The sequence below is a fragment of the Ailuropoda melanoleuca genome, chromosome 1 (genome assembly GCF_002007445.2).
Source record: "Ailuropoda melanoleuca isolate Jingjing chromosome 1, ASM200744v2, whole genome shotgun sequence".
Classification (NCBI taxonomy): domain Eukaryota; kingdom Metazoa; phylum Chordata; class Mammalia; order Carnivora; family Ursidae; genus Ailuropoda; species Ailuropoda melanoleuca.
In genome coordinates this window covers 43,342,362-43,369,195 of record NC_048218.1, presented here as the reverse complement: position 1 = coordinate 43,369,195, position 26,834 = coordinate 43,342,362, and the positions used below count along the sequence as shown (strand labels likewise).

At 34.6% G+C, this 26,834-nt stretch overlaps 1 protein-coding gene across 3 annotated transcripts in view; it reads right to left on the bottom strand.

Moving 5' to 3' along the window:
• Positions 1–8,070: 8,070 nt before the first annotated feature.
• ARL6 (ADP ribosylation factor like GTPase 6) overlaps positions 8,071–26,834 on the bottom strand; it is a 39,886-nt gene continuing 21,122 nt past the window's right edge. Inside the window, exons 6-9 of one of the 3 annotated variants that reach the window (XM_019800496.2) lie at positions 19,940–20,069; positions 16,271–16,326; positions 16,132–16,144; positions 12,564–12,915 (exon numbers count right to left, since the gene is read on the bottom strand). In XM_019800496.2, the coding sequence (XP_019656055.1) occupies positions 12,897–12,915; positions 16,132–16,144; positions 16,271–16,326; positions 19,940–20,069 (218 nt within the window). In that variant the 3' untranslated portion in view covers positions 12,564–12,896. Of the gene's footprint in view, positions 8,553–12,563; positions 12,916–16,131; positions 16,145–16,270; positions 16,327–19,939; positions 20,070–26,834 lie in introns of those variants that run through there. The other 2 variants (XM_011225959.3, XM_034657146.1) reach the window with 2 other exon arrangements.

Sequence of the window (26,834 nt, the reverse complement as noted above, 5' to 3'; positions counted from 1 at the left end):
TTATAAAACACATCTAAAACAGTACCTTAAAAAAAGTTAAGAAATCTGTCAGATTGCAGTACCTGGGTGGCTCAGTCAGTTAAGTGTCTGCCTTTGGCTCAGGTCATGATCCCAGAGTCCTGGAAGTGAGCCCCGAGTTGGGCTCCCCACTCATCAGGGAGTCTGTTTCTCTTTCTCCCCCTGCCCCTCTCCCCTACTCTTGCTCCCACTCTCTCAAATAAATAAAATTCTTTTAAAAAAAAGAAAAGAAAAAAAAAAAGAAAGAAATCTGTCAGATTACTTGCTTAGTTTTAGGTATGGAACTACAAAGTATTGTGGTCACATTTTTCACCATGGGTTCTTTCTAGGCAAGGCTAGGTTCTGGCTACGTAGTTATTCCCAGGGAATTTCTTTGGCCCTTACTGAAGAAATGAGCCACTTGGAAGTTTCCAGGTGATCTCAAGTGAACCACATTAAAGTGGTATCATTCAGCTGCTTTGGGCCTACAAAATGGCAATGTCACATGGGTCAATTCAATAGAATATGTTAAGACTTTCCATAGGGAACCCTAGGAACTGATATATCTGTTTAGAAAACATTTAAGATAGAAATCAGCAGAGAACAGGATCTTGGATGGTGAGTGGATATTCAAAACAGGAATGACCAAGATGTGCAAAAAAGATGAAATGTATCAGCTTCCTCAATAAAGGATTATAGTAAGAGACTCAAACATTCAAAACACAATTGTTGCCCTTCTAAACGAAGCTCATGCACACCTCCCTAAAATTAATAAACAGAGCCAAAGTCTAAAATAATTTTGGGGAAAACAAAATCATTTTTCTAAATATAACATAGGCTGTAAAGAACCTTATGTTATTATGCAGAGCCTGTCAATCCCTAATGTGTATCTATCTGGCTTCCAGGCTGTGCCCAGGGCTTACTAGGAACAAGCAAATGTACTATCAGCCTTCTATTCATTGATGTCTACACAGATTTGGAAGCAATCTGAAATTATTTTTCTGAAAGTTGGCCCAGATCAGACTTTTATCCAGGGCACCACTGCCCTCCCCTACTCCATACTATTCTCTGTAAGAAGGTAGAGAGGGATTTGGGTTCTTTCTTCATAGAGTTTACACTTGTAGTTACAGTATTACATTTTTCTGCTTTAGTTGATTAGAGGATTATCTCAGTAAATGCATATATACTGATATTAATTCAGGTCTTTTGAAAAACAATTTGAAGTAGGGCTAAAGAAAAAAGATGAAAAAAAATCAATTAATTGAATAATGTCAAGGTTTCCTTAGAAAAAGACACTCTGGTGTTATGGTCTTTCATTTTGTTGTAAAGTGACCTTAGAATGTAGCTACTCTTTTTCAGTTTGTTTCTGGGAGGAAGAATACGTAAGACTGATACTGAAATAAGTCTAATAAAAATAAGGATGTAATTAAGTTAAACACAGGTACTATTTAATCTTTTAACCTAAATAAGGTCTTCTTTGCAGTGCTAGTAATTCTGCTGATACATTAAAAGGACATACAATTGTAGGGTTCCTAACCATAGTTGCTGTTTGAATGATATTTTATGTAGGGCCCTATTCATAGAAAGACGATGAAAATCCCCACTTACTATTGAGTGGAAGCCTGAAGCTTGTTCTAATCTCTTTTAAGAAAGAACTATAGTCTATTTCTTAAGTTTATACTCATTTCCCATACAGAAAAGTTCTGTGTTGAGTACTGAATATCTCTGCTTGTTATATCTGAAGATCTAGTTAACAGAAAAACATTGCCTCTTGCCTTTATAGAGACCAACATCCCCTTTAAATCAGAAAACATATCATTGACATTTAAAAACTAGTCCTGTTTTAGATACAGTATTTCATAATAGAAAAACTGATTTTTAACATTAACAAGATCCCATGTTGACATAGGGTTTTGAAAATTTTTTTATTTGTTCTTAAAAAATCTTGTCCTGCTACCCATAAATGAAATAAAATTATTTATAGTATAGGGGTTTTATAATGTAAAAAGGGTAAGTTATATTTTGTGAATGTATAAATTAAACTTACTGAATTAGCAGACAGTATTTAAGACATTAATAATCCAGCATCTAAAAATACATTAAAACTCTATCAAATAAACAATAAGGTTTCCAGAAATGACAAGAGCTCATATATATCACATTTAAGAGTTATAAAAACAAATAACAAAATTTTTAAAAACCCTAAAACATGGTAAGAATAACATATTTGCAAGATAGATCTATGAATCTGCTCAAGAAAGCCCATGGAGAAAAGTTCATGATCACTGGTGAGTGAAGTGTGAGCATGCGCACTCATGCTCTCTCTCTCTCTCTCTCACACACACAGTACACTTAAAGGCTAAGATAGAGCTTGAATGTGAAATTGGCTTTAACTGCCAACATTAATGATTACATTTAATTGGAAGAAGCATAAACCTATTTCAGTAATAGTTTACTACATAAAGGTATAAAATACTTGGAAGAATTTATAAACTTCTCCAAAAGAGAATGAGAGAGAGAGAGAGAGAAAGACTGACTAATTTGGAGCCTCATCCTGGTGTGCCTGAGTGGCTCAGCCATTAAGCGTCTGCCTTTGGCTCGGGTCATGATCCCAGGGTCCTGGGATCAAGCCCTGCATCGGGCTCCCTGCTCAGCGGGAAGCCTGCTTCTCCCTCTCACATTCCCCTTGCTTGTGTTCCCTCTCTGACTGTCTCTGTCAAATAAATAAATAAAAATCTTAAAAAAAAAAAATTTGGAGCCTCATCCTTTATGGATGGATACGCTATATCACCAGTCAGTCACACGGCAAAAATTTAGAAGAGGGAAGCATAACCATGAAGTTTATAACTAGGAAAATATTTTTAGCTATAGTTGTTACTTGTGGTCATTTAACTTAAAATGCATATCCACAGGGTGCCTGGGTGGCTCAGTGAGTTAAGTGTCCAACTCTTGACTTCAGCTCAGGTCATGATTTCATGGGTCATGGGATCGAGCCCCACATGGGGCTCCCTGCTCGGCAGGGAGTCAGCTTGAGATTCTCTCTCTCCCTCTGCCCCTCCCCTGACTTGTGCTCTCTCTAAAAATAGATTAATCTTTTTTAAAAAATGCATATCCACAAATTGAATCATAAATGTTTCTGCACTTTACCATATATATTTCAAGACTATGAACACTAGTTAACATTTACGTCAAAATACAGGTAAAAGTCATTGGGAAATCTGGAAGGTCAAGCCACATGCTTGGGGATAACCTGTCTGTGTAGTTATACTTTAAAATATTAACATGTCCAACTAAGAATCCACTTTTTAGTATATTTATATATTAAGAAGAATATACTAAAAAGAAATTAGAATATACTCAGAAGAAACATCAAGGTTTATTTTATAGGACAGGTTGTTGACTTTTTATGGCTCAAAAGAGTTTATGAGGGGTAGGTTTTCTTCTCAACAAAGAGAGGTACTTTCAACTGATTAGGATTACTTAAAATTGCGTGTCTTATTTCCGCATCCTTTATGTGAACTTCTACATTGCTTTTGCCAGGTCTAAACTCCCTTCAAAACCTCATTCTATGATAAATGAAAATTTACACCACCATTGTGACTTACTACAATAGCATGAACACAAGAATAACCCTATACTTCTTTCTAGATGCTGAATGCTTATTTAATATTAAAAAACAAACACTAAGATCACAAGAGGAAGAACAATTAATATAAGCCACTACCTGCTAATTCTATTTATAATAACTATTCTAAAGAAATAATACAAAATACAGATGAGTGTCCATTGCAAGTTATACTTAAAAATTTTTGAAAAAATGCTCCATAGTAAGAAAGTAGGTAAATATGGTATAGGACATCTATACAGTGGATTATTTACAGCTATTAAATTATTTTATAAAAGTAATGTTATGAAATGCTTACTATATTCTATTAGCTGAAAAGCAGATTACAAAACTGTACCCAACATAACCTATATGTGTGTGTATATGTATGCACCTAAAGTGCTTTTTGGAGAGTAATAAAATGATATAATTTTAACTTTAAAAAAAACATATTAACATGTCCAGGGGCGCCTACGTGGCTCAGTGGGTTTAAGCATCTGACTCGGTTTTGGCTCAGGTTGTGATCTCAGGATGGTGAGATTGAGCCCCACATTGGCCTCCATGCTCAGCATGGAGTCCACTTAGGACTCTCTCTTCCTTTCCCTTTGCCCCTCCCCCACCATGCATGCAGTCTCTCTGATAAATAAATCTTTAAAATATTAACATGTCTGATGTTTCAGAATCTGCCCAACGTTGCTACTCATTTAAAGCAAAGGAAGGAAAAAGACTCAAGAAGGCCAGGACATCAATCTTACCAGAGGAGGAAAAAAGATTTCAAAGAGCATTACTTTTTAGGCATTTGAATCTAATTTTTCATACTTAATATAATTACTGAAGAAAGAAGCAATTTCAAATTGTTCTATTCCATTTTAGAAAATCTTTAGCTTTTTGACAAACCTCATAGAGGTTAAGAACATAGATTCTGGAGCCAGATTGTCTAGGCTCAAAATCCAGGGTCCTCCGTTTATTTGCACTATAACAGGAGTCAAACGTTTTTATGTAAAGCCCCAGAGTGTAAATAACTTAACGCATTGTGGACCACATTACAGTATCTGTTGCTCCTTTTTTTCTTAATTAATCCTTAAAAAATATAAAATTATTAGCTCAAGGGCCATACAGAACCAGACTGGTAGTTTGCTGACACTTGATCTATGTAACAGAGATAATAACACCTATTTCATAGGGTTGTCAAGAGATTAAATGAGTTAGTATGTGTAAAGTGCTTAGAAAGTTCCCAGCACATAGTGAAAGCTACAAAAATGTTTTATTACTACTACTACATATTTAACCAAATTATGATTTCAAAATACCTACTATTCCTCTATGACTTGTATGTAGCATTACTTGGTGACTTCAAATTTGAAGGATTTAATTTGTCCCTCTTGGTTTATTCTAAATCATCAGAAAAAGCTTAGCACTGTACATTTATGAAACTCCAAGTGTGGCATTAAAATTGAGTGATCAGAAGGAAGAGTCAGTAATGGTCCTGAGGTAGTCCCTTGCAATCCCAGCAGAAGCATCCTTAATGAGAAAGATTCACTATGAAAATATATTAACTAAGTTACCTGAAACATTTAATTAAACACAATAACCAATTTTCTATTATTATAGTATTTCTCCACAGACACAGAAATGGACAAACCTATTTTAAATCCATTTAAGTGAACATTTAATCTGTTTTTTTAATTTTTTAAACTAAGAAGAGAATAATCAGACAGGAGAAAATACGGATAGGTAAAATGCTGCAGCATTTTAATATACCAGAGTTACACATAGGATGTATTTGCTTTAGTATTCTCAGGAGTAATTGCATATATTTATGGAAATCACAATGTGTTATGCAAGAATTCCAAAGAAAAAGAAATAACTTAAGCAATCAAGAAATAATTCACAATTTTTAGCAGACAACCTATAAATGAAAAACAAACATATATGAAACTGAGCTCTTTTGTGATTTACAAGGCACAGGCTGAATTGGACCACATATATTTAAATACAATACAAACAATAAGTTTTGAACATTTTATTAAGTGTTTATATTGAAATATAAAGCTTAATGAATTAAACTTCGTAATAGAGTGATGTCTAAACATGAAAAAACACTTGCTTAAGCTTTAATGCAATAAATTTTAATTGTATATTACGTTAAATACAAATGCAATAACCTCAGCTTATCCACATTTTTATGGTATCCTGTAGCCCAATGTGCTTCTACATAATCTTCACATGAAAGTGTAGAGTAGAATAGATGTTTATAGAGTATAAATTAGATTTGGAGATCATGGAAACTAAGGAAAAAGTCAGTACTTTTCTTTCTTCTAAATATTTGCATAGGTGTTAGTTACTGTAGTTTGTGGAATACTAATTAACTTAGTATCAGCATAGTTTTAAGAAGTACTTTTGTTAGTCATTTATACCCAGAGTTGAAAATGTGAAGTGTTTAAAGACTTAAAACAAGAAAAAATTAAAAACAAAACAAAATAGTATTCACTTTTCTCTGACTTTCCCACCCCCATCCTGGTCTCCGACCCCAAGGAGAGCCTTTTCAATCCTTTTAGCTATCCTTGTGGCAGACAGCTCTATATTTCTACTATGTGTAATACTCTTGTCTCTTGAATTCATCTATCTTAAACAGATCGTTTGGTTCTAAATCCCAGCACCAGCATTTACCAGTAACATTTAGCAAATAGCTTTTTTAGGTCTCTGTTTCCTTGTCTATAAAACAAATAATAAAACCTCCCTACCACACAAGGTTATTGTGACACTTAAATAATGTAAAATGCAGTAATGTGTAATAATATCTAGCTCAAAATACAGTGTTCACATAGTGATAGCTATTATTGTTCTTCTGTTATTGTTATTATAATAATTGTGGTGGATGAGGATCTGAATTCTAATACACCCTTTGTCCATCCTCCTAAACTCTTCTCCTATCCTCCTAAACTACAGCATAGAAGTATTTTGTTAAACCACGTTCAATGTTTTCATATCCTTTTTAAATTTAAGGCAACTCTAGATTAATGAGAATCTCACTTTGTAGCATCAAAACAATTTATGAGCGGCTTTCAAGTTAGCTAAAATGGTGGACTACTGGAATATTCTGGATAACTTTTAATTTGCCAAATTCCAAACTACTGGGATTTTTGGACTAAGATAAACTGAATTACAGAACTTTACTGTAGTTCTAAAATGATTTTATTCAAATCTCTATGACATATACACCAGTACCACAGTTACGATAACACACCTAATATTACTCACTTACCTTTTGCCTCCTGTTTTTTTAATTTTTATTTTTAAAAAAATTTTATTTATTTGAGAGAGGGAGAAAGAGAAAGAGAGAGAGAGAGAGAGAGCACTAGTGGGGAGAGAGGGAGAAATAGGCTCCCTGCAAGCAGGGAGCCCGACTCACGGCTCCAGCCAAAAGCAGATGCTTAACTTACTGAGCCACCCGGGCACCCCTTGCCTCCTGTTTTTATCATTTTCACAGCCAAGGACGTGTAAGATGTTTTACACATTGTATATTACAGTTGTTCTTTATATGCAATGTTTTTTTCAGGATTGACAACATTGCTCTATATACTGTTTTGTAGTGGTAAATTTAAATGAAAGCTTCTATTCAGAGTTCACAATTATAAGTGGTCTCTAAATTTGGAGAACTAACACAATTTGCACAGAGTAGATGCCCGAGATGTGTCTAAAATTCTAAAGAACATTTTTGTAGCAGTTTATGCTCAGGAAAAACATAGTTTGGTGAGTCACAATCTATTTTAACAAAGTGCTATAGTAATTTGAGGCATTTCAAAGAAATAAGAAGTCAGTTAAAATAATTATTGAAGAATCACATTAATTCATTTTTATACTTCTTAATCTTAAAATTCAAGATATTCATGCAGCCAATGAAATAAAATTAGATACTACGTATGAAAATGTTTTCAAAATCACCCTTATTAATTTTTAAGTTCTCTAAGGATAAGGGATATATCTCATTTATTTACCTTGTATCACCATTGCCTGGGACAATGCCACACTAGTGTAGGTACAGAGAGGTTCAATACACATTCACTGGATAAATAAATTCAGCTTAATTTGGTCTCAGATAATTTACAAATGCTTGAAAATAAAACACTAAGTATTACATTAACACAGCATTATTCTTTTCAGTGTAAGCAAAGTACACTAGTTGGTACATTGCATATTATGTTTTATTAATAGTGACATATAGTAAAAATTTTATGTTATATATTAATTACCCATGGTCCCTTATAAATATTTAAAGTTCTTTTTCCAAGCACAATCATACTGCAAAGTCATACCATAAACTAAATTTTATTATTATTATTATTATTTTTTAAAGATTTTATTTATTTATTCAACAGAGATAGAGACAGCCAGCGAGAGAGGGAACACAAGCAGGGGGAGTGGGAGAGGAAGAAGCAGGCCCATAGCAGAAGAGCCTGATGTGGGGCTCCATCCCACAACGCTGGGATCACGCCCTGAGCCGAAGGCAGACGCTTAACCGCTGTGCCACCCAGGCGCCCCAATAAACTAAATTTTAGAAGACAATTTAAAAAATAAAATGCATTAAAGATATTATAAATCATGATGAGATATTGAGATGGCTTATAACTCTTGACTTTAAATATTCTAATTACAATCAAATGTAGACTTTTACCAAGAAGTTGATAATTCTGGGAAAGGAGCCCTTCCAAGGAAAGATTTAGTTTTAATATAATTAAGGGTCAGATTAACATACCTGAAGTCCTATGTTCTTAAAAAGCTCATTCAGAGTCCATAAATGCAAGCAGAAGATTATAAAGTATTCTTAGATGCACAAACATCTTTTAAAAAATTTGAAGTATTCAGTTTGCCTTAAGATACATTCCTTGAATTGAAAATTGCTGAGGTTTCCAAATACTATCTTTTCATGTCTTCACAGCCTGGATCTGATCTGATAACAAAAACCAAACAAAAATTATCAGTCTCCACAAACAAAATCCATTTTCTAAAGTAATCCAAGAAAAATCTATAAAAACACTGTAGAAGCTTATGCACACCCCTGTTTAAAGCACACACAGTTTTTGTTTCTGTCATTTACCTGTATACAGTTAAGTCAACTGGTTCTCCAAGGCTTGTATATGAAAAACAGCAGTCCCTTGGTTCATCTCCTCTTTCTCCTTTCTTAGGCAACCATTTCTAACTCCTCTTAGGAGATTTACCTCTGTAGCTCTAAATAATTTATTATTCCTTTTTGAAGTATCAGTTCCTTCGATGTAATATGAAGTTTCAGTTCTCACACTCTACGCTGCTGCCCTGAAACCCTCATTATGCTTCCAGCACTCCCATTCTTCTACCGTAGTAATCTAGTCATCAATATGACAATGTACATGCTATGCACAACTGAGACAGGTGGTATCCCTCTCCCCGTTATTCTGCCTTTCTTCTACACCTTGTTTTCCCTGTTTTAATAAGTGTGCCTCATTCTCCAACTCTGCCTATCTGCTTAGTTTTTTAAGGTACTTAACACTAATTCATTTCCACTACTCCCACACTGTTTAAATCTTTATTATTATGAAGCTCATTACATAGTCTATGAATTTCACTTTCTTGAAGAATTCTCCCTTAGAGTCTTTCAAAGCTCTCTAATCTGGACCAGTTGTTCTCTACGCTTGCCCAGCTATCTTCATAAGAGATCTTTCATTATCATCCTGAGGATCCTTCCCACAGGCTCTTATACTGGTTTTCCTGTTTCATGGTCTCTTATTTTCTCCTCTTGGTTTACTCCCTTGTCTTTGAAGAGTATACCTCTCAATGGCTACTTTAGTAAAAAGTATAGAAAGTACATTCTTGGGACTATGCATGACTGAAGATGTCTTAATTCTAGAGTCACAATACACTGATACTGCCTGAGCATATATTTCCATTATTTTTTCCTTGGACTTTTCCAGGCATTGCCCTATTATCTTATAGTTTCCAAATGTTGATGTTTAGAAGTCTGATGTATTTCTGCTTCCTTATCCTTTACATGAAACTTACTTTCCTCCCAGGAAGCTTGTAGAATCTTCCATTATCTTCAGTATTGAAATTAAGTAATGGTAAGCCTTGATGTGGGAATATTTTCATTTGCTGCATTGGGCTCTCAAGATTCCTTTCAACTAAAAACTCATCATTCAGTTCTGGAAACTACTGTTTGGTGATTTACTTGATAAATTTCTTCTCCTCTATTTTCTCTTTGCTTATTTTAAAATTCATCTTATTTGGCTATTGGGCCTCCTATTTTCTTTTCTTTCCAATTCTCTTCATCTTTTTGCTCTACTTTCTGACAGAATGCCTCTATTTTATCTTCTTTTTATTGAGTTTTCCATTTCTTCTGTTCCATTATTTTCCAAGAACTTATTTTTTTTTCCTTTGGTCCTTTTCATGTAGTATCCCTGGTCATATTCGTGAAAGTAACACATTTTCTTACCTCTTTAAGGATACTCCAATAGTTTTTTCAAATATTCTCCCTAAATAAATTTTACTTCCTCTAATCTGCTTTTCTGGTTTGTTGATGTTCCATAATTTATGTTTTGGTCCTCAAATGCCTGGTGATCCTTTGCTATCTTCTCATAAGTATGAATGAACACAAATTTCAGTATGTGTGTGAGGCTTGTCAAATGTGGTCTTTATTCTTGTGTAGCTAGCTACACCATTTTCTTGGGAATCTTTGATGTTAATACCTTCATGTCTTTTCTCTCGCTGGTCTGATTCCTCAAAGATGACTTTCTATATCCTGCCTACCGCTGGTGGCTTCTTGGAGAAGTAGGAGAAGGCAGAAGAGGATTACAATATTTGGTATAAAAACTTTCAATTATTCCTCATTTTCAGATGAGCACTGCCACACACAGTTATGCTTGGTATCCCCCAGTCTAGAGATACTCTGTTTGACTCTCTGCAAGAATGAACCTTCAGTCTCATTGGGGGGCAAGAAAGTATAACTGTCTTCTCTTTTCAGCCCCACCTCATCCTTCTTTCCACTTTCCATCAATATCTGAGCCTTTGAGGGGATCTGCAACATAAAGTGGGATGCCTTCCAGCTTTCCTCAGTGCTAGTTTAGAATTTACCTTTCTCAGGTCTGTTAAGTCATTCAACATTTATCAGACGTCCAGCTTCCAAAATTTGGTTGCCATTTTTGTCACTTGCATTTTTTTGCCCTTGTGGGTTAATGTCTTTAAACAAAAGTCCCCTTACTGTTAATGAGATTTGAAAAGGGGATGAAACTAAGTATGTGTTCAATCTTCTTTCATTGGAATACCCATATGTACAGTTTATAAAAGTCTTATTTTAAAACCTTAGAAGCATTAACTTTTCCCATACAGATAAAGTGATAAAATGAGTATGTTTCATTAGTCATGTGGAAAGATTTCCTTTTATAAATATCTCATTTGAAAGTTTCAGAGTTAGAAGACAACTTATACCTCTGCATTGGTTTCTGTGTATTCTCTGACGGTTTTAAAAAATACTTCCTAGTCTACTCAGGGGTTCTTCTGTTTGGGTTATAATGTATAGGTAATTATTGAAAATCCTTCCAAAAGAGAATGGAATCATGGCACAAAATATGTCACTTAATATTTTACTCAAAATTTTTCAACCTTAAAATAATGATTAAATTGGTCGAAAATGAACCAGAAGCTTTCTTGTTTATCATGCTAGGAAATTTCAGAATTCTGCAAGCAAAATGAAGAGATATAAATTCAGAGTATCTTTCACAGTTAAATTTACAGAAAAACCTTTAGCTAGTAAGTTAACAGTTACAGGCACAGACTAGCCTCCTATATATACTGCTGCCCAATTTGCAAAATGGGTTTTTACCTCTTCTTAAATACATAGAGACAGTCTGGAGAATCAAAATGTAAAGTATTTACTATTATATAGGAAAAATGAACAAAACCAAGCTGATACTACTTTATAATCTATGTACTAAGCTTCCCCCTCTCCTAAATAGAGAGTAGTTAGGTAAAAGGGTAAAACTGACATTTATTATGTTTTTTCTTATGCTAGGCACTTTAACACAGTGTTTCACTTAATCCATACAATTCTTGATATTTTATTTTTTAATTGTATAGGTGATGAAAATTATCTTCACAAGAAAATAACAGATTGTTAATAATTAGTTAATAAGTAGTAGAATAACTCTGTTAGACTCAAAAGCTCAAATGCTTTTTATTACTATTCTATGCTCCCTACATAAAATAGAGAAACTGTTTACAGAAAACCGCTCTAAAAGTTACATAAAATAATATAGTAATACAAGGGCACAGAAACATTTCCGATAGTGTATCCTCCTTACAAAAAGGGAAGATACAAAAATAATGAATCAGAAATCAAAGACACAAAAATTAGGTAATAAGACCAGAGTTGGAAAGTGGCACTGCGATGTTGGGTCATTACTGACACCTAGTGGCCTCATTATTACAAAATATACCAAAAAAACAAAAAAAGGAAGAAGCGAGAACTACAATTTATCAACCTATTTTCAGTAGGTACTATAATTTTATTACTAACAGTAGGGTTTTATCCATGCTATATCTTCACTGTGAGCAATAAACACTGGTAAAATCGGTAAAATAAGAAATCAAGGCTGAATATATGCTTCTGGTGTCTTCTGTAGAACACTGCTCCTTAAACTGTTTTATACGGGTATCAGTCCCATCAAACATCAGAAGTATAAACCAGTTCTTTTTCATCATCTAAGAAACTAAGCTGGTGTGTTCAGAAAAATTCCAGTAGTTCTTCTGAAAACCATTAGAGGTTCTCAATTATGTTTTATTTATTATAAAATATGACTACAACATTCTTTGTAGTTTAATGGTAAATGTCATGATGTCTACACAAAAACAAAAAAGAAAGAAATACAATAGTTTGTGCAGTTTGTTAAAATACCATATTTTACTAATAACAATATAAAAATATTTATCAGATGTACATTTAATACTCTGAACCAAAGAGATATATTATGTCTCTTTATGTATGGTGAAGCAGGCTATTCTTAGATACACTAGGATATGCATAAGAGAAAACAAAATTAGACATAACTGGCATTAAAAAGTTGGTATAGAAGAAATTAAATTTATAGCCACAAGACTACAACTAGAATTAATATTTTGTTATTCACCCTTGTTCAGGGCTGGGAGATTCCTGATAGGAATGATCCCCAGTTCTGCTCACAAATGGACATTTTCCAGCCTGATTCAGGGTCCTGTAATAAGAAGGATCTACAGAACTCGGTTTCATCCACATCTATTGCTGTGTGGGTCACTGCTTCAATCCATTCCTGTGGTTAGTAAACAATGTAATCTTAGAGGAAATGATATATCTTAATTTATTCCTTGATATGGTAAGACCGTAAAAATCAATGATAGCTATTTTGACGAATAACAAAACTGTAATATACAAAACATCAATAGAATACGGGTATTTATAATACTAAATGAGTGTTAAAATTTGTGTAAACATGTATAAATGGAGCGATACATAGAGTTCAGCATGATTCTTAGAAGATATATGCCATGCAAACTTATTTTTAATTATTGACAGTAAGCCCTGAAATTTGTCCCAAAATTCAAATGTGCTTCTATCACTAGACCGGACAGAAATTTGTTGCCATAAATTAAAATTATTTTCTAGAATTATCACATATATTGATTGTAAAGATGCAAATTCTCTATTTAAATAAACCCTTTAGAAAAATGTAATAGAAGTAAATGTAGCCTATTACAAGGAGAAGAGATTCTTATTAAACTTATGTAAATGACTATGATTGCCATGGAAAAAAGAATACTTACTGAGACCTTTTGAATTTTGGAGGGTTCAGGTACAGAAAAAAGTTAAATGCTTTAATTTGTTTTATTATTATTTCTGTTCTCTTTGTAACAGGACACCATTGGAAACATCGGTTATTTATCAAGGTTTTGACTGGAATATCCTATTTGAGAAAGACAATGCATAGACTGAGATATGACCAAACAGCTTTGAGGAACTAAGGCTGACTTTATGAAATATGGGGCCATAAAGCCCGCTGGAAATGTTGGCCTGATACCTTGCTTACAGAGTTCCCAGCAACCTCACTAGGTGAGTAAAGAATGTCACTTCCTGGCAGGTGCAGGAACCTCAGGATATACTGGGGACCTTGTAAAGAGGAATCCGCTCAAATCTACAGGTATTGAAGGTATGTCTGATGTCAAGTACTTGGCTCGGCTTCTGGCCTGGTGAGGCTACTAAAAGTTCAACCTAGAGATTCCTTATAAAAGTTCCAGCAAAGCAGATTCTAAAAGATCTATATGATCATTATTCTTGCTGGGTTTATGTAAATAATTAGGCCACGTTTATTAAAATTGGACTTGTTTTGTAAACAAATTAGTCTTGATTTGGCTATCTCTGGAAATGAGGGTTATTTTAGAGAGAAAAATTATGGTTCAATAACCCGCCTTTTATGGATGTTAAATCCTAGTTTTGATTGTCCTTAAATGTTGTTTGTTTAAGCTAGATAACTTGAGGTAAACTTCAGAGAAACAGGTTTTGTATTTCTACACAATAGGTATAGATAATAGGTATAGATATCTTATTGCCTGTTATTCTGTGGGGATAATAACAGGACCCCATGGGCATATGATTATTTAAACAACTGGAAAATGGGATTAATCCCTCAACAACTGTATAACTCAACTATCACCTTGACCTGTTCTGTGTGGTTAGGAATGATGAAAATTTTCCTTAAAAGCTGGCGCACACCCTGCTCCATGAGGTTAACTATGGACCTGTGGAGATAATGGATGACCCTATTTTCTCTATGATTGGACTGGATGATGCACGTGGGGATGCCCTTATCTCTGAGACAAGTCTTCTCTCACTTGACAGTGATTCCTTATAATTAGGATATTGTTAAGCCTGGACTTCAAACAAAGAGGGCTTCTTGATGGTTTTATTCCTTAGTCATATTTGTCCCAGGAACTGCCTCTATTAACGTAAAATTTTAAGTAGAGACTTTAGCCAAGCACACAGTGACCATCTTTAAGCCTGACATGGCAGTGACCAACAAATTCAAAAGGTGGCCCTCTAAAACTGAATAGCCCTTGCTATCTTAACTCCAGTTAAAGGATGCCCAAAATTATATGACTGGCTCCTAATGGACCCACTGACTGTGTAGCTCTAACTTGTGTTCATAGCTTCCCCCAGGCTAGACAGGCCACTGTACTTTGGGTGTCACCTGAATGCACTGACGCATTATTAAAACTATTACCAACCCAGTCAACCTTCCAAATTTAAAATAATGGTGGACACGTTTTGTGTTATATTGGTATGACCACCTAGCATCCATCTTTGTTCCCTCTTCGAGACTGGAGGATGTTTGGCACATGGTAGCTCTTAATTAGTACATGGTCAAAGCCATAAATGACACTCAAAATAGCATTTCTCTATTAAATACTAAAGTAATACAAATGCATGAAGCAGTTTTACAAAACAGAATGCCATCTGATGTTTTAACTGCTACATAAGCTGAAACTTGTGCTAACATAAAAACAAAATGCTGTGTATACATTCCAGATTACCACAAAAATATACCTAGGTTTCTAACTGAATGAATACTCAAATTGGTGCTTTATATGACTTCTCTTTCCTTTACTGATTGCTTTAAACTCCTGGACTGGAGGAAAATTATCAAAGATCAACTATCAAAGTTCTTTTATTCCGATTTCTCTTTCTCATTACTCTATTAACCTTATTTTGTTATTTCTGGTATCTCCCTGCCTAGTGTCAAGACTTCTTCACTGCCAGAACTTCCAGCTGACAAATAAGCCTTTCTACTCAAGGAGGTTCATATATGTTGACCACGTTGGATTCAGCTGCCTCCCCCTTTTGTAACTCCCCCATATGCTCCCCAACAGACCAATATTGACCCATAGGTAGGGACAGCTCTACGTCCCTATTCAGCAGGAAGAAGTTACAGAATGTGACCTTCCACCTTCAACAACCTTAAAGATTTCAGGGTCAAAATTGTTCAGGGGGGAAATGATGAGGGAGCAGAAGGCTTGCTGAGGACAAAGCAGAAACTGACACTCTGCAATCTCCATCCCCCCCACTCCTGGGTAGGGTATGTGTGACATTCTTCCAGGAAGCTCCTAATTATCTTAATGTTAATGCCTTGCTAGAGGGGAAAACAACCTTAACTTGACAATGGCAAGGCCTCTGGTATCTTATACCATCCTCTTTAGCAGTATCTTGTACATACTCTTTAGAGTATGAAAGTTCTTTTGAAAACCTCCCTTTTCCCTTACACTTCCCTCGATCCCATAGTATATAATCAATTGCTTCTCACAACCCCAGTGCAGGTCTTTCTGCCCAAGGATCCTGTCCCCATGCTTTAATAAAACCAACTATTTGCACCAACCCCCCCCCCAAAAAAAAACCAAAACCAAAACCAAAACACGCAAAAACCCAACAAAACAAAACCAAAAAAAGAAGTAAATGTAGCAAGGTATTGGGTACTTACTGGATTGTTTTTTCTGACAGCAGAAATAAATGGAAACAAGAAAGGCAATGATATAATAAAAACGAAATGCAAAAAGGGAAAGAAAAATGTGAACAGGATGGAAATAAAGGCTGAAGATGCACAGTATTTTGTGATGTACCTTGAAGCCAGTCTACACCTTCTTGCAATCCTTCTCCTTTTATGGCATCACTAGCACTGAAATAAAATCCATAAGAAACATATCTATTTCATTACTTCATAGAACCATAAGAAAAAATAATTACAATTTTGCTATATGGCAAATTAATACAGTCTAGTAACATATTTGAACAAAACTGGTAAGCACTGAAACTGAATATACATAGGAAATAAAAGTCTGAGTGCTCAGGAAGAAGACATGAGAAATTTATTCACTTTTTATAATAGACATTTGGAAAAGCGTTATCACTAAAAAGTTACTATTCTACTTTGCCCAGCCCCAGTGGCTCAGTAACATTTATTTATTAGATATGGCTGACTCAGGTTGTAATTTAGCCACATGATGTAGTGACTTTGAAATGGAATTTGCTACCTCTAAGGTATAAACCTGTAATTATAACTTTGGTAAATTGGTAGAATAAAAAAAATCTCAGATTTCAATCATACTCTTGTATCTACTGGCTTCAGGAACCTGGATAGGTTATTTAACTCTGTCTTTATTTTTATCTATAAAATGATGCTAAACAAACTAAAATAATAAAAAGCAGAGGATTTTTATAGTGTCAGAGAATCTTTTTCAAGACATAGACTGATAGCAATTAGTATAAATAATTAGATTTTCTGAATGATTAGGGTTCCTTTTAAGTGTGCTAAAGCATGATTTAAAAATGTACCTAATTACCTAAAATAATTAATTTGATTCTAATCAAAACAGAAATTACTTCTAAGGAATCACTTATTACATTATGAATATGACTTATATAATTATTTTAAAATAGAAACCAACAGCATGTGATACATAATTATTCAAAGTAAATTACAGATTATCCATATCAGTAGCAAAACATCAGTAACTGAAATGCTTAAATCAAGAAAGATCAATGTATTGATTTTTATCACACATTTACAGTCCCAAACAAGACTATGGTCTCAACCAGAACAAGCAATAAAATGGATAAACTTGTCCCCTTTATTGGAGGCATTTGTACCATACTAAAACCCTGCATCTTTTCCTAATAATTCCTAAATGTTTGAATTCTACTTTCCTTTTGAATACATCATCAGACCTGTAACTAGAATAAAAGCCAAAGTCTTTACCATGTCCTACTAGGACCTGTGTGATATGGCCTGTGGCTATTTCTCAATGGCCTCATCTCCTACAATTTCCCCCTAGATCTCTCTGTTCAAGCCGGCCTGGACTTCTTTCTATTCCTGGACACACGAGGCACATTCTCATCTAAGAGCCTTTTCTTTTCACTTGGCTGGCCTCTCTGTCTGGAAAGCTATTCCTCCAAACTTTTGCATGAATTTCTCCCTAACTTCAATTAGATTTCATGGAGGGAGCATCTCTCATTCTTTCTCTTATTATCCTACTTTATTTTTCTTCAAAATCCTTCCAGCTGATATTTTACATATCTATTTACCTATCTTGTTATCTGTTGCCCTCAGAAGAGAGTAAATAAGCAAACAGTAAATATGGATGCCAACAAAATCAGACCCTGAAAATTGGAGTTGGCTATATATTTAGTACAATGATTAAAAATAAACCACAAAATTTTCCAGGGTGCATTCTCTATAATCTTTTCTATATTGTCCAATAAATTTACTTGCAGCTAGGGCAAGAGAGAGGGAATATTTTATCTTCGTATCACTGTTACCTTTATTTCTAAAACTGGAAAAGAAAAATAAGTGTATTTTCAATTTTATATATGCTTTAAGGAACACAGCAAAAAATAAAAAAACAAGCTTGACAAATGAAACACTAGAACTTAGTGAGATACCGTTTGAATAGAGTCAAAATTATAGACAATTTTCAAAGAAATACTTGGCATTCTTCTATATGTTATACAGAAAATACAGAACTTGGCAGTATAATACTGCACATCTTTATAGCATCAGGACATTACCTTTTCTCTCATGGAGAAGTATTTAGATGTCACAACTGAATAAAGAAATCTGTTAAAATTCAATCACTGATGATTTTAAGTGGAAAGATTTTTTTCCACTTGCAAAATTAATTTCTATTTCAAAATTAAAAGTAGGACTGCATCTTTTACTACAAATTAGACCTGAAGTTCTTAATGTTGTACTTTCTATCAAAATTCACAATGCTTAATACAATGCAAAAATTAAAAACTATTCTACTTTGGGTATTACTAATTTAGGTATGATTTAGAGAAATACAAAGGTTCTATCTTAAGATACTTCTCTACCTAAAATCCCTCCTTTCTTTACCAACCCAATATCACAGAACCACAAATTCCAAATCAAGAGACATTTCATAAAATCGACTTTTCTTCTGATTCCAAAGTAAGGAGGGTTTTACTCAAATATGTAGTGTTTCACTCCTGGGTAGAGGGGCTGATAGCCCTGAGTACTGAGGCATTTCAAGGGCTTTCTCAAGCTCTCCTCTATGAGATTCCTTTTTCAGCACCAAGGTTAGCTCTAAAAGTTCTTTTCTGAGCTCTACTATCTCCTTGTTCCATATTCTGTTTCTCTTTCTAGAGGCAGTATATTTCTCTGCCTCTTTGTTAGGCCTTTCTCCATAGATACCTTCTTTTAAAAAAGGGAAAACTGGAAAACTGACAAGAGAAGGACATTTTGCAGCAGAGGGAAGTAGGTGGGTGGACAGAACACAGTTCAAATTAATATAAGGTAGGCACTAAAATACTATCTAATATATAAGTTCTGGTTATCCTTATTGGAATATTTTGGTAGAAAGGCACATCAGAGTTAAATATATCCATAAGAAACTGCTTTCCAAATAAACAATGTATAATGATTTCAGATACTAAACACTGAATAATTCAATTGTATTAGTACATCCAAATAAAATTAATATTTACATTCCTATATACTCATATAAGCCAGTATTTGTTGTGTATTTACTAAGTACCTGATACTATTATTATTCTAGGGGTTACAGAGTGAACGAAACTGAGAAAATCCCAGCTCTCATGGTGCCAATGCACTAGTATAGGAAGACAGACTATAAAACAAGCAAAACCCAAAGAAGACATGTCAAGAGAATTATAAAGCAAAGTATATTAAAAAAACAAGAGACAGGGGAGTAAGCTATAATGGTATTTTGGAGGGTTATCAAAAGAGGTCTCTCTCCTGAAGGAAGTACAATAGCAAGCCAGGAAAATCATTTTGGAGACTGACTCAGACAAAGGGACTAACAAGTGCCCAAGTCCTAAGACGGGATTGTGGTTGGCTTATACAATGTGCAGAAGGAAATCAGAGTGCTTGAAACTGGGTGACTAAGTGGGCTAAATCATTCTTTTAAAGAATTGTTTATATTTTTGTATCCTCAGAAAGATTTGAAAAGTTTTTTTTTTTAAAGATTTATTTATTTAAGTAATCTCTACACCCAATGTGGGGCTGAAACGCACAACTCTGAGGTCAAGAGCTTCAAGCTCTGACTGAGCCAGCCAGGTGCCCCAAGATTGGAAAAAGTTTTAACATTAATACATTCATGAATACCTGCACTGCTACAATTCTATACAACTAAATCCTTAGCTTATATCCTATCATGTTAGGTGACTTACACAATGTGCTTAGCAAAGAAGAAATGAAGCTCAGAGATTTTTTCAGAATGCTATAATGAAGAGTATATATAAAACGTTACCAAATATGCCACGGTTTATCTTTGATGTTCTCTAAACACAGCAGCTGAGACACTTTTACAGATGTCACTGCATCTCTAAGATCCATTTTGTTTGCGAAGAATAAGATTGGTATTCGGCGGTGCTTAATATCTAAAAGACAAAGTAAGACTATCATCACACTTCCAGCTTTTTGGTCATTTTCCCAAATTCTTAAAATTGAAATTCACTGAAACTGTTTTCCAACCACTTCTTTCTGTATCACATATATGCAAACATTTAAAGACATAAACTGTCAAGAATGTATTTGAATGATATGAGAATTAACAAAATACTTCTTCTTAAGACTGTCTGCACTCTGGGGTGCCTGGGTGGCTCAGTCTGTTAAGCGTCTGCCTTCAGCTCAGGTCATGATCCCAGGGTCCTGGGATTGAGTCCTACATCTGGCTCCATGCTTGGCAGGGAGCCTCCTTCTTCCTATGCCTTCCTATGCCTGCCACTTGTTTCTCTCTCTCTGACAAATAAATAAATTAATAAAATCTTAAATTTAAAAAAAGACATCTGCCCTCTCGTTGGAGCTTTAAAACAAAGATGAGAGAGATGGGAGGAAGTTGGGGCTCAGTAAGCAGTTACTCAGCAGTACCTACAGATGGGTCAAATATTTTGTTTTGTTTTTACTGTCAATAGAAAGGAGTCGAACTGCAAATGAAAGTAGAAGGGAGACAAACTAGATCTTGATTTTAGATTTTAGTCACAGGTTAGAAGTGATAAACTAGATACTTTATTTTTATTTTATTTTTTTTTAAAGATTTTTATTTATTTACTTGACAGAGAGAGACAGCCAGTGAGAGAGAGAACACAAGCAGGGGAAGTGGGAGAGGAAGAAGCAGGCCTCCAGCAGAGCATGGAGCCCGATGCAGAGCTCGATCTCAGGGACCCGGGATCACACCCTGAGCCGAAGGCAGACGCTCACCGACTGATCCACCCAGGCGCCCCTAAACTAGATAATTTTTTTTTTTAAGATTTTATTTCTTTATTCGACAGAGATAGAGACAGCCAGTGAGAGAGGGAACACAAGCAGGGGGAGTGGGAGAGGAAGAAGCAGGCTCATAGTGGAGGAGCCCGATGTGGGGCTCGATCCCGCAACGCCGGGATCACGCCCTGAGCCGAAGGCAGACGCTTTAACCGCTATGCCACCCAGGCGCCCCTAAACTAGATAATTTAACAAGATATTTTACCTTGTTACAACTTTGGAAACATTTTCACTGTTTTGAATAGCTAATACATTTAAATAGTTCAAAATTCAGAAGACACAAAATGGTACACAGTAAAAGAATCTGCGTTCCACCTGTTCCAGGCCATCTACTTGTCCTCACCAGAAGAGTTAACCTATATTACCTATTACTTGACATCTCTTTAGAAATATTTGCAAAGACTTATTATATATTATTCTTTATACAAATAGTAGCAGACTATTCAGTTTTATATCTTTTGCTTTTCACTTAATTTTATATCTTAGAGCCTGTCCCATACCAATACATAAAGAGCAGTTTCTTCACTATTTTAACAGCTGCAGAATATTCTGCCTTTTGGTACTATGTACCATAATTTCTTTAATCAGTACCCAGTGAGATATATTTGTATTGTTGCCAACATTTAAAACTATAAGCAATGCTGAAATGAATAAAAGTGTACATAGCAAATTTTGTATATGGGCAATATGTTTGTAGGATAAATTTGGGAAGTAGAGTTGCTGGTTAAAGGAAATGTAAATTGCTATTTTGATAGTGATTACTGAAAGGCCTTCCTTTAAAAACTGTATCAATTTACACATCAACAATATGTAAGAACAAACATTTCCAGTGCCCTTGCCAAGACTGTTATCAAACCTGTAGATCTTTTTGATAGAGGATAGTTAAAAGGGATATCAGAATATGTTTGTTTTGATAAAGGTCAATAATTTTTCTATATATTCAAAAGATGCTTGTATTTCTTTTTTTAATGAACTATCTTATCCTGCTTTCTCCCCATTTTTTTTTAAGATCTTATTTATTTTTTTGAGAGAGAAAGAGAGGGAAAGCAGGAATGGGGGTGAGGGGCAGGGGTAGAGGGAGAAGCAGAGTCCCCTCTGAGCAGGGAGCCCGACTCAGGGCTCCATCCCAGGACCCTGGGATCATGACCTGAGCCGAAGGCAGACACTTAACTGACTGAGCCACCAGGCGCCCCTCCCCATTTTTCAATTAAGTTTTTCTTTTCATTTTTTTTTTTAAAGATTTTATTTATTTGACACAGAGAGCACAAGCAGGGGGAGGGGCAGGCAGAGGGAGAGGGAGAAGCAGGTTCCCTGCTAAGCAGAGAGCCTGGTGCAGGACTTGATCCCAAGACCTTGGGATTTGACCCGAGCCGAAGGCAGGTGCTCAACCGACAGAGCCACCCACGCGCCCCTAAGTTTTTGTTTTCTTATTGATTTGTTGGAACACCATAAGTAGTAAGAAAAAAGTCCTGTAGCTGTGATATGAACTGCAAATATTTCCCCTTGCTTGTCATTTGTCTTTTACTGCTGATGGTTTGTTTTGTAATTAAAAACTTTTTATGTAGTCAAATTCATCAATCTTTTCTTTTAGGATTCTGGGTTCTGTGTTATAGTTGGAAAGGCCTCCTCTTGCCCCAGAATTATTTTAAACTTCTCCCATAGATTCTTCTACTGCTGCATTGGTGTGATTTTTACATTTAAATATTTAGTCCAGCTAGAATTTACCCTGAAGCACAGAATGTCAGAATGGATAAAAAAACTACACATAACCATATGATGTTTACAAGAAACACATTTTGAACATAAGGACACAAACAAGCTGAGAGGAAAAGGATGGAAAACATGCATACATTTAAATGTAAGACGGCTAGTATGGCTACACTATTACCAGACAAAGTAGTGTTCAAGATGAAGGGAAAAAGACAGGCATTTGTTGTTGTTCGCTGTGCAGTTTACTATATGTCAGTGCTTTTTTAAAGTTTTTATTTAAATTCCAGTTAACATATGGTGTAATATTAGTTTCAGGTGTACAATATAGTGACTCAACACTTTCTTTTTTTTTTTTCCCTAGTTGATTTATCTTTATTTTTTTTCACATACAATGCTATTTTACATTAAAGAGGGATTTCATTATATTATGAAACACTTCCATACAACACCCCGTGCTCATAAAACACCCAGTGCTTATCACAACAAGTGCCCTCCTCAATCCCCATCACCTATTTAGCCCATCCCCGACCCATCTCCCCTCTGGTAGCCATCAGTTTGTTCTTTATAGCTAAGAGTCTGCTTCTTGGTTTGCCTCTCTCTCTCTTTGAAAAAGACAGGCATTTAAAAATCATCAAAGTGTCACTCACTTAAGAAGACAAAACAATTTTAACTGTATATGCATCTAATAAATGAGCACTATCAACTGATATTTATAGACCCTTCATCCAACAATGCAAAATACGTAGTTCACTTAATTGCAGATGGAACATTCACCTAGCCAGACCACATACAATGATCCGATATTTCTAAGGATAAAATCATACAGACTATGTTATTCCATCAAATGGAATTAAGTTAGAAATCGATAACAAAAAGAAACCTAGAAAATTCCCATATATTTGGGAAATTAAATACACTACTAAAATACTAAATAATCTAAGGACCAAAACAGAACTCACAAGGTAAGTTAGAAAATACTTCAAACTAAATTAATAAAGGAAAAAAACATATTGAAATTTGTGACTAAATCCTTAGAGAATATGTATTGCTTTAAATGCTCATGTTAGAAAAGGTGTAAAATCAATGACTTCCACTTCCATCTGAAAAAGGTAATAGACAATGAACTATAATGTAAGTATAGAAAAAGCATAATAAAGCAAAGAACAGAAATTAACAAAAAATTTTTAAAAAACCAACAGAAGAAATTAACAAAGCCAGAGTTCTTGAAAATAAAACCAACAAACTCTCTAAAAAATTGAGTAAGAAAAAATGGAGGAAACAAATTATCAATATCAGAAATACAGGAAGATACACAGATCTTACAGACATTAAAAGGACAGTGAAAGGATATTTTAAACAGTTTTATGTCACTAACTTGACAACTTAGACAAATTTTAAAATCTGGTCAAAATTACCAAAAGTGACTCAAGGAGAAATACAAAACTTTAATAGCCTTATATCATTTAATGAAATTTAACTCCTAATTCTTAGTCCCTCTTACTCCCCCATTCTCCTGCACACACACATTCAGTGTTAAGTCCAATGTTACAATGTCAACTATCCTCAAATATGATTAAAATTTCAGGTTTTAAAAAAAAATTAATCTGATTTAAAAACTTCTTTGAAATATTAGAATACCTAGAACTACCAAAATCATCTTGAAAAAGTAGACCACAGTTGGAAGATTTATCCTATCTGACTTCAAAATTTATTATAAATCCATGGTAACAAGCCAAATGTAAAAGGACATAAAAGAGATCAATGGAAAAGAACACAGAGTCCAGAAATAGGTGCACGTATATACAGTCAAATTAAATTCAATAAGTGTGAAAGTCAAATGATTCTGACAAGTGATTCAGTGAAAAAAAATTTTTTTCCAACAAATACATTTTGGGATAATTGGATATCTGTAAGAAGAAAGTGCAAAAATTAATTCAGGATGGATGCCAGGCCAAACATAAAAGCCAGAACTATGAAGTTTCTAGAAGAAAACATGGGAGAGTATGTTAGTAATCTTAGGGTAGGCACAGATTTTTTAGAGAGTACATAGAAAGCTTGTATTTAAAAGAAAAAAATGATAAATTATACTTCATCAAAATTAGATATATTAGTTTATTAAAAGATATTGTTAAGAAAATAGGCAAGTCACACACTGATGAGAATTCAAAACACATATAGTTAACAAAGGTCTTTTATCTAGAACTTATAAAGAAATGTTAAATTTCAATAACAAGACAAACCACCAAATTAATGAATGGGCAAAAGATTTAAAAAGACATTTTATAACAGAATGTATAAGATTGGCTAATAGAATATGCAGAAGTGTTCAACATTAATAATCATCAGTAAAATACAAATTAAAGCACAATGAGATCCTATTATACTCAGTAGAAAGGCTAAAATGAAAAACAACAACAACAACATCAATCATTGGAGAGGATATGCAGAAACTGGAACTCTCTGAGAATGTAAAATAGTAAGAGCACTTTGAAATTCTTTAAATATCACCTATACATCTACCCTATGATCCAGCAGTATCATTCCTAGGAATTTTCTGAAGAGAAATGAACACATGTCTATAAAAAGCCTTTTACAAGAATGTTCATACCAGGTTTATTCATACTAGTCCTAAATTAGAAACAGTCTAGATGTCACTCAACAGGATACTGGATAAACTCTGGTATACATACATAATAGAATGTTACATGGGAAAAAAAAGGAATAATCAAGTGATACATACAACAACACAGATGACTTCCCAAAACATTATGCCAATAAAAAAACTTATGTATGAGAATGTATGTGCTTTTACCCCCATTTTTTTTTTTAATAGAACACATTCTCCTCCGGATTTTTTTTTTTTAAAGATTTTATTTATTTATTTGAGAGAGAGAGAGATTGAGAAAGAGCATGAGAGGGAAGAGGGTCAGAGGGAGAAGCAGACTCCCTGCTGAGCTGGGAGCCCTATGCGGGACTTGATCCTGGGGTCCTGGGACTCCAGGATCATGACCTGAGCTGAAGGCAGTTGCTTAACCAACTGAGCCACCCAGGCACCCCTACCCCCATTTATATGAAACTGTAGAATAGGCACAATTAATCTGGGGACAGAAATCAGATTAGTTCTCTGGTACGAGATGTAAAGTGTTGACTGGGAAGGGGTGTGAAAGAACTTTCTGAGGTAATGAAAATGTTGTTTCTTGACAGGCAGTGTAATTATATGAGTGTATGCATTTGTCAAAATTACTGAACTATATACTTAAGATCTGAGCATTTGACTGTAAACAGCTTATACTTCAATTTAAAAAAATTCATATACAGGGTGACTGAATGCATTAAAAAAAAACACCCATCTATATATTGCCTACAAGAGACTACTTCAGAACCTAAAGACACAGACAAACTGAAAATGAAATCATGGAAAAAGATACTCCATGCAAATAGAAGCAAAAGAAAGCTGGGGTAGCAGGACTTATGTCAGATAAAATACATTTTTTTAATTTTTTTATTTATTTATTTTTTTAAATATTTTATTTATTTATTTGACAGAGATAGAGACAGCCAGCAAGAGAGGGAACACAAGCAGGGGGAGTGGGAGAGGAAGAAGCAGGCTCATAGCAGAGGAGCCTGATGTGGAGCTCGATCCCATAACGCCGGGATCACGCCCTGAGCCGAAGGCAGACGCTTAACCGCTGTGCCACCCAGGCGCCCCCAGATAAAATACATTTTAAAACAAAGATTGAAACAAGAGATAAAAGCACTGCATAACGATAAAGAAATCAATCCAACAAGAGGATATAACAATTTTAAATAACAACGCACCCAACATAGAAACATCTAATATATAAAGTGAGCATTAACAGACATAAAAGGAGAAAATTGACAGTAATACAAGAATAGTAGGGGGCTTTAAGACCCCATTTACATCAGTGGATAGATCATGTAGACAGAAAACCAATAAGGAACTTTGTTCAGTGGCTTTGAATGAACACATTAAACCAGGTGGATTTAATAGATATATACAGAATATTCCATCCCCAAACAGCAGAATACATTCTTTTCAAGTACACATGGAATATTCTCCAAGACAGATTACATGTTAGGCCACAAAACAAGTCTCAATAAATTTGAGGAGACTCAAATCATAGCAAGTATCTTTTCTTTTTTTTTTTTTTTTT